The sequence below is a fragment of the Sminthopsis crassicaudata genome, chromosome 2, assembly GCF_048593235.1.
Source record: "Sminthopsis crassicaudata isolate SCR6 chromosome 2, ASM4859323v1, whole genome shotgun sequence".
NCBI lineage: Eukaryota > Metazoa > Chordata > Mammalia > Dasyuromorphia > Dasyuridae > Sminthopsis > Sminthopsis crassicaudata.
This window is the reverse complement of record NC_133618.1, coordinates 473,644,869-473,659,745: the sequence shown is the minus strand read 5'-3', so window position 1 is coordinate 473,659,745 and position 14,877 is coordinate 473,644,869. Positions and strand designations below refer to the sequence as shown.

Below are 14,877 nucleotides of genomic sequence, written 5' to 3'. Positions count from 1 at the left end.
CTGGCCATATCAATGCCAAATGTAGTGTGGACACCTGGTTGGCAAAGCCTGCTACAGCTCAGGACTCCAGAGCAAGAGATTCACTGGTCTCAGCCTTGTCAAGAGCTGGGGTTAAAAGTGTGTGCCACTTTGCCTGGCCTGCAGAGTCAGAATAGGGCATCAGACAGAGTTGTGCTGTAGGGCCAGACTTTAACCCTACTCCTGCAACAATGACCAATCCAGTGAACCATGAGACAAAAATAAAAACTCATTTATTTTAACTCAGATCCTCTGACTCTACTGAAATCATTAATGTCTTTTAAGATACATATCATGAGCAGAGATCCAGAGTCAGTAGATACTAAACTTCAGGCAGGCGAAGAAGATGGCAGAGAGAGAGAGGGAAGGAGTAAGAGTTCTCTTAACTAACAAAGATCTTTCCAAAAAGATTCTGATTCCAAAGTTTCTAACTGCAATTTCATAAAGTAGAAACTGATTGTTATCTGAGCTGTAAGTTGTGGAAACACCACCACAACTTATATAATAAATTCTTCTATAAGAAAGAGTAGAACACTGAGGAGGCATAGAGAGAATAAAAGGACAAATAAAGAGAAATATATCTGGTGTAGAACAAGATCCAAAAATTTACACCAAGGGAAATATTAAAAGCTAGGATAGCGTCAGATCTGGGTTTCAAAAATATCAACTTGGCAGCTATGTGAAAGAGACAGATCACAGGCAGAGATCCCAATTAAATGACTAATATTCTAGTCCAGGAGAGTGGTGATAAAGGCCTAAACTGAGATGGTAATTGTGTGAGCAGAGAGAGAAACATGCAAGATATGCTGTCTCTTGTATACAGTGACAATAACACTTGGCATCTGGCTGGATATAGGGGCTGAAGGGGAAAGGAAGAGGCAAATAGTAGAGGGTGACTCTACAATGCAGACCCAGGGGACTGGAAGAATGGTGATGTCACAAACAGAATTAAGAGAGTGAAAGGAGGTGATGGGGGAGAAAAGTAAATTCCAATTTTGGACATGTTGAGTTGAAGATGCCTGATCAAGCTGGAGTTAACCATCAGGGAGTTAGAAATATAGGACTGGAGCTCAACAGAGAGTGGAAGGCTGGCTAGGTCTGCTTAGAGATAACAGACAAACCAGTGGGAGAATATCTAGAGAGAAAAGAAGAGCAACCAGAACCAAAAACCCAGTTTCTGCTGTACAGAAGAGTATGAAAATTAGGAAATTAGAATACATTAGGTAAAATTACTGTTTGGATGAATTACAGTCAACAACTGTTAGTTAAAACAACAAAAAGACACTCACGTCATCTGAATACTGCACATCATCCACGGCATACTTCTCCTTGAAGTGCTCACGGGAGTGAATCCTTTAAAAAGATACAATAGAAGTGACTGGTTAGTATCACAGCACAGGCCATATCTAATTATTGTCAATGAAAAAAAAACAAAAAACAAAAAACAGTACTCAGAGACGCACGTATGCCCAGAATACCAATTAATTAATCAAAAAGCATTTATTAAATACCATCTATGTGCCACACAGAAAGAAAAAAAGGAAAGAATTCCTTCCCCCAATGGAGTTCTCATTCTATCTGAACATCAAGGAAAACTAAGGATTCTAAGATGGAACTAAAGACAAAATACACATCGGGTGCTGAGAAAATCAGCCTATACCAGGGCATGAAAGGAAAAGATGGAATATGCAATGGGAACAACAACAGTTTGGCTGAAATGTAGAATACAAAAAGAAGGGTTGTCCATATGAAGTCAGGAAAAGTAGTTTGCTCAATCCTAAGCAAGACAGGACCTGTGTCTTAGGTATAACAACTTCAGCAACTATATGGAAGATAGATGTGGGAAGGGAGAAACTTGAGGCAAGAAGACCAATCGGGAGACTAGCGTAATAGTTTAAGCAGGAAGTGAGAAAGGCCTTGGCTTTTAAACCAAGACCTAGTTAAAGTGTTGGCTTTATGGATAAAAAATAATAATGGTAATAGCTAACATTTATATAGTGCTTATAATGTGCCAGGCACTGAGCTAAGTGCTTGACAAATACTATCTCATTTGATCCTCCCAACAACATTGGGAGGTAGATGCTATTATTACCTCCATTTAACAGATAAGAAAATTGAAGCACATAGAGGTTAAGGGACTTGTCCAGCATCACACGGCTAGTAAAGGGAGTAAGTGTCTAAGGACAAGTTGGAACTCAGATCTTCCAGACTCTAAGCCCAGAGCTCTATCTAGTTAGCCACTGAGTTGCTTCCTTGGAGAAATGGAGATAGATGTTGAAACCTATCTAAATCTACATAACATGACAACCAAACACAAATTGGGAACAAAGAGGCTGGCCAAAGCAAACCCTTTAAATCTAGCTTTGTTCCCACCCCTTCCTATCTCTTCCATGTATGTTCCCCATTCTTTCATTTTAAATCATTTCCTATCTAGCAGCTCATCCCCTTCTGCCTACAAACATGCCCACGAAAACATCTCCTGTGCTTAATCTCTCATTTGATTTTACCATCCCCTCAAGCTATCATCCTCTTTCCCTCTTTCCTTTCACAGCCAAATTTTTAGGAAAAGCTGTTGCTGTTACTGCTTTGAATTTCTCCCTTTTTATTTTTCAATTGCAAATGATATTGAAGTTGTATATCTTGGTGACTGGAAGGCTGGTGCCCTCCACAAAAAGTAAAGTATTTTCAAGGAGAGGTGATGAGTCTGTGCTGGGCATATTAAATGTAAAATGCTTAAGGGAGCATCTAGTCCTAGGCAGAGACTAGACAGAATAAAAGGAGACAGACCAGGATCTCACCGGCATCTTCATAGAGATGATATCTAAATCACATCTTCATAGAGATGATATCTAAATCAATAAAAGATGAAGAGATCACCATGAAAGAGAGGGAAAAAGAGGCAGGATGGAACTTAGGGGTAAATTCATAGATCTAGATAGGAAATATATGATAGCCAGCAAGAGAGACTGAGAAAGAGCAGTCTAACTGATAAAACCAAGAGAGTCACAAAAACCCAAAAAGGAAAGAGTAACTAGAAGAATGAAGTCAACATGTCAGGCACAGAGCCTGACTTCATTCTTCTAGTTACTCTTCACTGTCTCAAACACTTACTAGCTATGTGTCTCAGGCTCTGCACCTATAAAGAGGGATAATAATAGTATCTAATCCCCAAAGCTATTGTGAGGATCAAATGGGTGATACAGTGGATAGAGTGCTAGACTGAAGTTAGCAAGACTCAATGAACTTCCTGAGGTCAGCTTTGAGGGAATACTGAATACTACAAATGGGAAGAGAAAAAAATTTAGAGAACCTTTAGAGGAAGTTCAATAAAGAATAGATTTGGAAGGAATAAAAAGATCTTGCGGCAATGATGACCTAGTCGAAGTTAGATTACAGATTTGTAGTGGATTAGTCAGCAGGATTGTATAGCCAGCAGGATTGTATAGCTTCTTACCATCACTGTACAAAGTAAGCAAAGAGCAAAAGTAATCCAGATTTGAGAATTAGCCAGATATAACTGACAACAGGACACAGTGCAAAGGATTTAACAGCTCAGCATTAAATGATTAACTTTTTCCCAGTCACACAGCTAATAAGTGTCTAAGGCCACATTTAATTCAGGTTTCCTTTACTTTAGGCACAATACTCTAGCCACTGCACCACCTAGAATAATTTTTGAGGTCATGAAACTATGTAACTAGAATCAAGAATCCTGGACAGAAATAGGAAAGTTCAGAAGCAGGTAGAGGAATAAATTTAGAGGAAAAGGTAACGTCAGTTTTAGACAAGTTGAGTTTGAAATGCCTAAGAGATATCCTCAATGTGAAATATTCAATAAACAACAAGAAGTGTATGAATGGAGTTTCACTGTGAAAAGGAGGCAAAGTATACCCCAAAAATTTGAAGTCACAATATGGTGCTTGTTGTTTCTCAAATCAAGCAATCCATATCCTGACTCCAGATACTGTTACTGGTTTTCCCCACACTTGGTATGCTCTCCTTCCTCATCTCCATCTCCTGAGTTTCCTGGCTTCCTTCAACTCTTAGCTAAACTCCTACCTTTTACAAGGTTTTTCTCAATCTCTCTTAGTGCTAGTGCCTTCCCTCTGTTCACCTCCAATTCATCCTATACATATCTTGTTTGTGTATATTTGTCCTCATGTCTTCCATGGAATTCATTGAGAGCAGAGATTGTATTTGTCTGTCTTTGCATTCCCAGCACTTAGCATAGTACCTGGCACATAATAGGCACCAAAATACTTGACAGAGGAGAAAATTGAGGCCCAGAATGTTCCTGAATTCCAGGAGGTAAACTTTTAACTCATCTGGCCCAGAACCAAGCTGCCAAGCCACTTCCCAGACATTTCCAAATCACACCACCGATATTACCATCTTACCCCCCAGCTCCCTGATAAGTGCTATTTTCTCACATTAGAACTTAAACTTCTGAATTTGGATCTATGCTCAAAAAGTTATCAAACTGTGCATACCATTTGACCCAGCAATGATTCTACTGGGCTTATATCCCAAAGAGTTCTTAAAGGAGAAAGGGACCCACATGGGCAGAAATGTTTGTGGCAGCCCTTTTTGGGGTGGCAAGAAACTGAAAACTGAGTGGATGCTCATCAATTGGAGAATGGCTGAATAAGTTATGGTATATGAATGTTATGGAATATTATTGTTCTGTAAGAAATGATCAGGAGGATGATTTCAGAGAGGCCTGAAGAGACTTACACAAAGTGATGCTGAGTGAAATGAGGACCAGGAGATCATTATACATGCCAACAACGAGATTATACAATGTTCAGTTCTGATGGACGTGGCTCTCTTCAACAATGAGATAATTACCAATTCCAATTATCCAGTAATGAAGAGAGTCATCTGCACCCAGAGAGAGGACTGAGGGAACCAAGTATGGACCACAATATCTTTCTGTTATTGTTTGCTTGCACTTTTGTTTTCCTTTTCAAGTTTTTTTTTCCTAGATCCAATTTTTCTTGTACAGCAAGATAACTGTATAAATATGTATACATATGTTGGATTTAACATATTAACATGAATTGGACTACCTATCATCTAGGGGAGGAGATAGGGAGGAAGGGAAATTTTGGAACAGATGGTTTTTCAAGGATTAATATTGAAAAAATTATTCATGAATATGTTTTGTAAATAAAAAGATATAATAATAAAAAAAGAAAAAGAAAAAAGAACTTAAGCTTCTAGGACTCAAGGGTCACATTTCTTGTTTGTGTTTGTATCCCAAGAACTTAGCACAGCACATATAAGGAATACATTCAGACCTAGCAAAAATTCCCTGTGTTGAATGTCTATTCTGCTCAAGGATCCATTTTCCTTCAGATGAGTATCTCAGCATTAATGTGTCTACGCTCAGTCTAGGACATGGGCTAAGTAACCTATATAGAAATAAACTAAGTTTTGATACTGGGATCTGAGAATAGAACAGAAGAGAATGGCTTGTTTTGGGATTACTTATGTTCAGGAAGTATTTGTTTTAATGAACTCTGAGTGCAAAGTAAAGAATCATTTTCTTTTTCTTGCTTTTTTGAAATATGATTAACATAGAAATATATTTTGCATGATTTTACATGTATAATTGATATTATATTGCTTGCCTTCCTAGTGGGTGGGGAAGAAGGTGGGAGAGAGGGAAAGAATTTGAAACTCAAAATTTAAAAAGAATGTTAAAAATAAATAACAAATTTAAAAAAAATTTTAACCCTCAAAAAAAAAAAAAGATGTATTTGTCTCTGAGCCTACTCTAATCTGAATCCTTTCTTCTGTAATTTGAATCTGTTTTTCTGGGTTTGTTGGCAAAGAGAAGAACAAAACACCTACTTGGCTAAATAGAGAATCTCAGTTCCTTGTATATGATAGTCAATCTCCTCTGAGCCATGTCTGCTCCAGTCATTGTGTCAAAACAGTATGATGGAGTTGAAACAATTTAGAGCTAATGGAGTGGGGATGTTCAAATCTGACCTTAATTTTTTCGTCTATAAAGTTAGGATGTTGGACTAGATTGTAAGGTCTCTTACAGTTCTAAATCTATGACCCTATAGCATAATACATGTTTCTATTTGCTGTAGGTTGTAAAATTGCATAATGGGGCAGTCTTTCTAGTAAAGAAAAATGAAAATCTGCTGCGGGCTATCTTTTGTCTTAGGATCCAATCTATCTCCAGTGGCTGAAGGCACTAAATGATAATTAAAACTCATTATTAATCTACCTTCACACAAAACTAATGGGGTGGAAGCTAAAATACTAGAAAAAGGATCCGTACCTATAGAGGGAAGATCATATGATCATAAAATCATTGAGTCTGGCTTCCTTATTTTTGAGATTAGAAAACTGAGAAAGAAAGGTTAAATAAATGTCTGGGTAACAAGCTAGTAAATGTCAGAAGTGGGATTTGAACCTCAGGTTCAAATAGAAATTCCAAGTCTGATACTCTATTCACCATAACACCATAACTTCTAGGACTTGACAAAAGGCCAGTTTCCCTTGATTTACTACAAACCCTGTTCCTCTAAACAGATTGCCTCCTGGAGGTTACCCTTGAATTACAGTAACGACTAAAATTCAGGTTGACTTTGCTCTCCAGGAACCATTATCTATTTCCAAAGAGAGCCTCCTATGGAATGACCATCTGACTTCCCTTTTCACAATGTAAGCCCAGTCTCACTGGGCAGATGAGAAAAAACAGCTGGAGGTCCTATAGCTAGTACTTCCGTCCCACCAGTGTGTCTCAATCAAATATTAATTTGTCTTGAGGAAACATGGTAGATCAATATCAAGGCTGAACAACAGGGTCTCCTGGGTCCTTCCTTCACGTTTCAGATTTAATTTCAAGCTTCACTTGTAATCAACTAATACTGAGTTCTCACAATGCCATTACAGGCATCAGAAAAGATAAGGTCAACCCCTCATTTAGCACACTTACAATACCCCCCCTCAAGTGCCACTTAGCATATTTGTCCATTATCATTATTTATAGGGGCATTCTGTATGAGTCTGAGGAACCCCAGCAGATAGCAGAGTATCTGTCTTAACCAAGTCAAGCTTATCCCTAATTATCCATAAAACACTAAGGGTCATCTGTCAAGGAAAGGGGCTGGCCTAAAGGATCTTAAAGCTATCTTCCAGCTCCATAGCCTATGGTCCCATGAAGAAGAGATACCTGAGACTATTCCCCAACACATTAAAGATGCTTTAGAATCACAGCTGTGACCCTGTATGGTCTTTATAACACCCCTGGGAAAAAGCATAGCAGCAATTATCATCCCTATTTTACAGAAGAAAAAATAGAATCCATGACATTTAGAGACAGGACAAGAACTCAATCTAGTGGTTTCTCTTTTCAACTGTGACAGCCTCCTGAGTCTCTACTTCAAGACTCTTCCCCTCTCCAGTTCATCCTCCACCCAGCTACAAAAGGGATTTTTCTTTAGCATAGATCTGACCACATTACTCTCTTATTCAAACTCCAAAAGCTCCATATTTCCTAGGGTATCAAATATAAGCTCTCCTTTACAGCTTTTAAAGACCTCCACAACCTATCTTTCTAACTCCAAACTCTTTCCAATTTCATCATACATTACAATTAAAACAAACAGACCTTTCCTCTGCTCTTCGCACATGGCACTTCATCTCTGGAATCCATATTTCCACTGGTCATTGCTCTCTCTACCCATATTACCTGTGTGAACAATGAATTGTCTCTGGCCCTCAATTTCCTCATCTATAAAATAAGGGGTTTGGACTAGACCTTAAGATACCTTCCAGTTGTAATCTATCATCATATGGCATAAAATGTTTCCATATGATGTAGCTTATAAAATGTCCTTTTTGGTAAGGAAAAAAACCTCTCTCTTTTGTCTTGTGGTAAAATCTATTTGAACTCTATTCACACCTAAGCATTCCCACAATCACTCTCCTTGGGATTGACTCTACCACCACCACCACCATCATCATCAAGAAAGCTCATCATGCTACTACACACCTGTCAGATTGGCTAGAATGACAGGGAAAGATAATGCAGAATGTTGGAGGGGATGTGGGAAAATAGGGACACTGATACATTGTTGGTGGAATTGTGAATACATCCAGCCATTCTGGAGAATGGCTCAAAAAATGATCAAACTGTGCATACCCTTTGACTTAGCAGTATTACTACTGGGCTTATATCCCAAAGAGATCTTTTTTTTTTTAAATCTTTTTTTTATTAATTTTAGTTATAATTTTTTTTGATAGTACATATGCATGAGTAATTTTTTTATAATATTATCCCTTGTATTCATTTTTCCAAATTTAACGCCCCCACCCTCTACTCCTCCCCTAGATGACAGGCAATCCCATTCATATTAAATGTGTTACAGTATAAACTAGATACAATATATGTGTGCAAATCCAATTTTCCTGTTGCACGTTAAGAATTGGATTCTGAATGCAACAGCAAGAGATACAAAGAGAAATTCCATTCCAAACAAATGTTGAGAGTATAAAGTATTTGGGAATCCATCTACCAAAGAAAAGTCAGGAATTATACGAGAAAAATTACAAAACACTTGCCACAAAAATAAAATCAGATTTAAATAATTGGAAAGACATTCAGTGCTCTTGGATAGGCCGAGCGAATATAATAAAGATGACAATACTCCCCAAACTAATCTATTTATTTAGTGCTATACCAATCAGACTCCCAAGAAACTATTTCAATGACCTAGAAAAAATAACAACAAAATTCATATGGAAGAATAAAAGGTCGAGAATTGCAAGGGAACTAATGAAAAAAAAACTCAGAGGAAGGTGGTCTAAGTGTACCTGATCTAAAGCTATATTATATAGCAGCAGTCACCAAAACCATTTGGTATTGGCTAAGAAATAGACCGGTAGATCAGTGGAACAGATTAGATACAAAGGACAAAAAAGGATACAGCAACCTAATCTTTGACAAACCCAAAGATACCAACATTAGGGATAAAAATTCATTATTCGGAAAAAACTGTTGGGAAAACTGGAAATTAGTATGGCAGAAATTAGATATGGATCCACACTTAACACCATATACCAAGATAAGATCAAAATGGGTCCATGATTTAGGCATAAAGAGGGAGATAATAAATAGATTAGAGGAACAGAGGATAATCTACCTCTCAGACTTGTGGAGGAGGAAGGAATTTATGACCAGAGGAGAACTAGAGATCATTATTGATCACAAAATAGAAGATTTTGATTACATCAAACTAAAAAGTTTCTGTACAAATAATACTAATGCAAACAAGATTAGAAGGGAAGTAACAAATTGGGAAAATATTTTTAAAAACAAAGGTTCCGACAAAGGTCTCATTTCCAAAATATATAGAGAACTGACCCTAATTTATAAGAAACCAAACCATTCTCCAATTGATAAATGGTCAAAGGATATGAACAGACAATTCTCAGAGGAAGAAATTGAAACTATATCCACTCACATGAAAGAGTGTTCCAAATCACTACTGATCAGAGAAATGCAAATTAAGACCACTCTGAGATACCACTACACACCTGTCAGATTGGCTAAGATGACAGGAACAAATAATGATGAATGTTGGAGGGGATGTGGGGAAACTGGGACACTAATACATTGCTGGTGGAGTTGCGAAAGAATCCAGCCATTCTGGAGAGCAATCTGGAATTATGCCCAAAAAGTTATCAAACTGTGCATACCCTTTGACCCAGCAGCGCTACTACTGGGATTATATCCCAAAGAAATACTAAAGAGCGGAAAGAGACATATATGTGCCAAAATGTTTGTGGCAGCTCTTTTTGTTGTAGCTAGAAACTGGAAGATGAATGGATGTCCATCAGTTGGAGAATGGTTAGGTAAATTGTGGTATATGAAGGTTATGGAATATTATTGCTCTGTAAGAAATGACCAGCAGGAGGAATACAGAGAGGCTTGGAGAGACTTACATCAACTGATGCTGAGTGAAATGAGCAGAACCAGAAGATCACTGTACACTTCAACAACAATACTGTATGAGGATATATTCTGATGGAAGTGGAAATCTTCAACATAAAGAAAAGCCAACTCACTTCCAGTTGATCAATGATGGACAGAGGTAGCTACACCCAGAGAAGAAACACTGGGAAGTGAATGTAAATTGTTAGCACTAATATCTGTCTGCCCAGGTTGCATGTACCTTCGGATTCTAATGTTTATTGTGCAACAAGAAAATGATATTCACACACATGTATTGTACCTAGACTATATTGTAACACATGTAAAATGTACGGGATTGCCTGTCATCGGGGGGAGGGAATAAAGGGAGGGGAGGATAATTTGGAAAAATGAATACAAGGGATAATATTATAAAAATATATATATAATAAAAAATTAAAAAAAAAAAAAGAATTGGATTCTGAAGATATAAGTAATCTGGGTAGAAAGACAGTAGTGCAAACAGTTTCCATTCAATTCCCAGTGTTCCTTCTCTGGGTATAGCTGTTTCTGTCCATCATTGATCAACTGGAAGTGAGTTGGATCTTCTTTATGTTGAAGATATCCACTTCCATCAGAATATATCTTCATGCAGTATTGTTATTGAAGTGTATAGTGATCTTCTGGTTCTGCTCATTTCACTCAGCATCAGGTCATGTAACTCTCCAAACCTCTTTGTATTCATCCTGCTGGTCATTTCTTACAGAGCAATAATATTCCATAACATTCATATACCATACCCAACCATTCTCTAATTGACGAACAACCATTCATTTTCCAGTTTCTAGCCACTACAAAAAGAGCTGCCACAAATATTTTGACACATACAGGTCCCTTTCCCTTCTTTAGTATTTCCTTGGGATATAAGCCCAGTAGTAGTATGGCTGGGTCAAAGGGTATGCACATTTTGATAACTTTTGGGGCATAATTCCAAATTGCTCTCCAGAATGGCTGGATTCTTTCACAACTCCATCAACAATGCATTAGTGTCCCAGTTTTCTCACATCCCCTCCAACATTCATCATTATTTGTTCCTGTCGTCTTAGCCAATCTGACAGTTGTGTAGTAGTATCACAGAGTTGTCTTAATTTGCATTTCTCTGATGAGTAGTGATTTGGAACACTCTTTCATATGAGTGAATATAGTTTCAATTTCATCATCTGAAAATTGTCTGTTCATATCTTTTGACCATTTATCAATTGCAGAATGGTCTGATTTCTTATAAATTAGGGTCAGTTCTCTATATATTTTGGAAATGAGACCTTTATCAGAAGCTTTAACTGTAAAAATATTTTCCCAATTTGTTACTTCCCTTCTAATCTTGTTTGCATTAGTTTTGTTTGTCCAAAACTTTTTAATTTGATGTAATCAAGATCTTCTATTTTCTCCATTACATATGATGCTTACTGACAGTTTTAAATATATGCTCCTGACTATGTTAAGAAATAGTCCATTTATTCCTATACTCTCAAGCATTTTTAATAGGAATGGATGTTGGATTTTATCAAATGCTTTTTCTGCATCTATTGAGATGATCATATAGTTTTTATTAATTTGATTATTAATATGGTCAATTATACTAATGGTTTTCCTAATATTAAACCAGCCCTGCATTCCTGGTATAAATCCTACTTGATCATAGAGTATTATCCTGGGGATGATTTTCTGAAGTCTTTTTGCTAATCTCCTAAGATTTTAGCATCAATATTCATTAAGGAGATTGGTCTATAGTTTTTTCTCAGTTTTCAACCTACCTGGTTTAGGTATCAGTACCTTGTCTGTGTCATAAAAGGAGTTTGGTAGGATTCCTTCATCCCCTATTTTTTCAAATAGTTTATATAACATTGGGGCTAATTGTTCTTTAAATGTTTGGTAGAATTCACATGTAAATCCATCTGGTCCTGGGTATTTTTTCCTGGGGAGTTAATAACTTATTCTATTTCTTTTTCTGAAATGGGACTATTTAAGCAGTTTACCTCCTCCTCTGTTAATCTAGGAAGCCTGTATTTTTGGAGGTAGTCATCCATTTCATTTAAGTTATCAAATTTATTGGCATAAAGTTGGGCGAAGTAACTCCTTATTATTTCTCTAATTTCCTCGTCATTGGTGAAAAGATCCCCCTTTTCATTTTTAAGACTAACAATTTGATTTTCCTCTTTCCTTTTTCTGATCAGATTTACCAAAGGTTTATTTATTTTATTGGCTTTTTCATAAAACCAACTCTTAGTTTTATTTATTAATTCAATAGTTTTTTTTTTTTTTTACTTTCAATATTATTTATTTCTCCTTTTAATTTTAGAATTTCAAGTTTAGTTTGGGGTTGGGGGGTTTTAATTTGGTCTTTTTCTAGCTTTTTAAGTTGCAGGCCCAATTCATTGATCTTCTCTTTCTCTATTTTATTCAAGTAAGCCTCTAAAGATATAAAATTTCCCCTTACTACCACTTTAGCTGCATCCCACAAATTTTGGTATGATGTCTCATTGGTGTCATTATCTTGGGTGAAATTATTAATTGTTTCTATAATTTGCTGTTTCACCCACTCACTGTTTAAAATGAGATTATTTAGTTTCTAATTACTTTTTGGTCTATTTACCCCTAACTTCTTGTTGAATGTAGTTTTTATTGCATTGTGATCTGAGAAGAAGGCATTTACTATTTTTGCCTTCCTGCATTTAATTTTGTGATCTTTATGTCCCAATATATAGTCAATTTTTGTATAGGTTCCATGAACTGATGAGAAGAAAGTATACTCCTTTCTATCACCATTCAGTTTTCTCCAAAGAGCTATCATACCTAGTTTTTCTAATATTCTGTTTACCTTTTTAATTTCTTTCTTTTTTTTTTTTTTGTGGTTTGATTTATCTAATTCTGAGAGTGCGAGATTGAGATCTCCCACTATTATAGTTTTGCTGTCTATTTCTTCTTGCAACTCTCTTAACTTTTCTTTTAGGAAGTTAGATGCTATACAACTTGGTGCATATATGCTTAGTATTGATATGGCTTCATTGTCTATGCTACCTTTTAGCAGGATATAGTTTCCTTCCTTATCTCTTTTAATTAGATCAATTTCTACTTTTGCTTGATCTGAGATAAGGATGGTTACCCCTGCTTTTTTGGCTTCCCCTGAAGCATAATAGATTCTGCTCCAGCCTTTTACCTTTACTCTTACTTAAAGTGTGTTTCCTGTAAACAACATATTGTAGGGTTCTGACTTTTGATCCCGTTTGCTATCCACCTCCATTTAATGGGAGAGTTCATCCCATTCACATTTATAGTTAAAATTACTAATTCTGTATTTCCTGCCATCATATTATCCCCTGATTATGTTTTTTCCCCTTGTCCCCCCTGAACCCTTTCCCCAGTATTTAATTTATGGACCCCACTTGTGACACGCAGCCCTCCCTTTTTAGTATCCCTCTCCCCTCCTTTTAAGTCCCTTTCCCTTTCTTGTACCCTTCCCTTATTTCCCTTTTCTTTTTCCTTTTTCCTCTCTCCCCTTATAATGAGGTGAGAGAGAATTCTCTGAAAAACAAATATGTCAATTATTTACTCTTTGAGCCTACTCTGATGTAAGATTCACACAATGTTTCTCCCCCCTCTAAATTCCCTCAGATGTGGTAGATTTTCTATGCCTCTTCCTGGAAGTAAGTTTCCCTCTTTTTATCTCTCCTTTCCCTTTTTCTGATACTATCTCCTTCCCTTTACTACTTCCCTTTTTTTATGTTATATCAGTAAAATCAAATTATCCATGTGGACTTTCTGTATATCCACAACAGAGATAAAGTTCTCAAGAGTTCCTTTTACCTTTTTCTGCTTCTCTTGAGTCTTGTGGATGTAGATCAAATTTTTTGTTTAAGTCTGGTTTTTTTCTTAGAAACAAATGGAATTCCTCTGTTTCATTAAATGACCATCTTCTCCCATGGAAGAAAATGCTTAACTTAGCTGGGTAGTTTATTTTTGGTTCCAATCCTTATTCTTTTGCCTTTTGGAATATCAGGCTCCAGGCCCTTCGATCCTTTAATGTGGAGGCAGTCAGATCTTGTGAGACCCTAACTGTGGCACCTTGATATTTGAATTGTTTTTTCCTAGCTGCTTGCAATATTTTTTCCTTAGTTTAGTAGTTCTGCAGCTTAGCCACTATGTTCCGTGGAGTTCTTTTTTTAGGGTCTTTTTCAGAAGGTGTTCGATGAATTCTTTCAACGCCTATTTTCCCTTCTGTTTCTATTATTTCTGGACAGTTCTCTTTGATGATTTCCTGTAAAATAGAATCTAGGCTCTTTTTTTCATCATAATTTTCAGGAAGTCCAATGATCCTCAGATTATCTCTCCTAGATCTATTTTCCAGGTCTATAGATTTTCCCAGTAAATATTTGACATTATTCTCTAGCTTTTCATTTTTTTTTTTGTTTTGCTTGACTGATTCTTGGTTTCTCAATGAATCATTCATTTCTATTTGTTCAGTCCTGATTTTTAATGAGTTACTTTCTTCATTCACAATTTTTAGTTCTTTTTGTATATGTCCAATTGAGTTTTTAAGTGAATTATTTTGCTTTGTTGAATTTTTTTCCATTTCACTAAGTTATTTTTAGTGAGTTATTTTCTTTTTCCAAATCACAAATCCTACTTTCTTGGGAATATTTTATCTTTTCCAATTCAGAAATCCTACTTTCCTGTGATTTTTTTAAAGCTTTTCTAATTCACAAATTTTGTTTCCCTGCACCTCCTGTGAATTCTTTATTTTTTCCAACTCAAATTAAAGGATGTTGTTATTCTCTATCATAGCTTCTCTTTCCTTTCCCCATTTTTCGTCAAACTCTCTTAAATTTTAATAGTCTCTTCTAGGAGAGAGTTATGTGATGGGG

The 14,877-nt window shown here is 36.4% G+C and overlaps 1 protein-coding gene across 1 annotated transcript in view; it reads right to left on the bottom strand.

The window, feature by feature from the left end:
- The window catches only part of PEPD (peptidase D), a 253,098-nt gene that overhangs the window by 189,002 nt on the left and 49,219 nt on the right, over positions 1 to 14,877 (bottom strand). Inside the window, exon 4 of the mRNA XM_074293218.1 lies at positions 1,308 to 1,371. Coding sequence (XP_074149319.1) covers positions 1,308 to 1,371 — 64 coding nt within the window. The remainder of the gene's footprint in view (positions 1 to 1,307; positions 1,372 to 14,877) is intronic.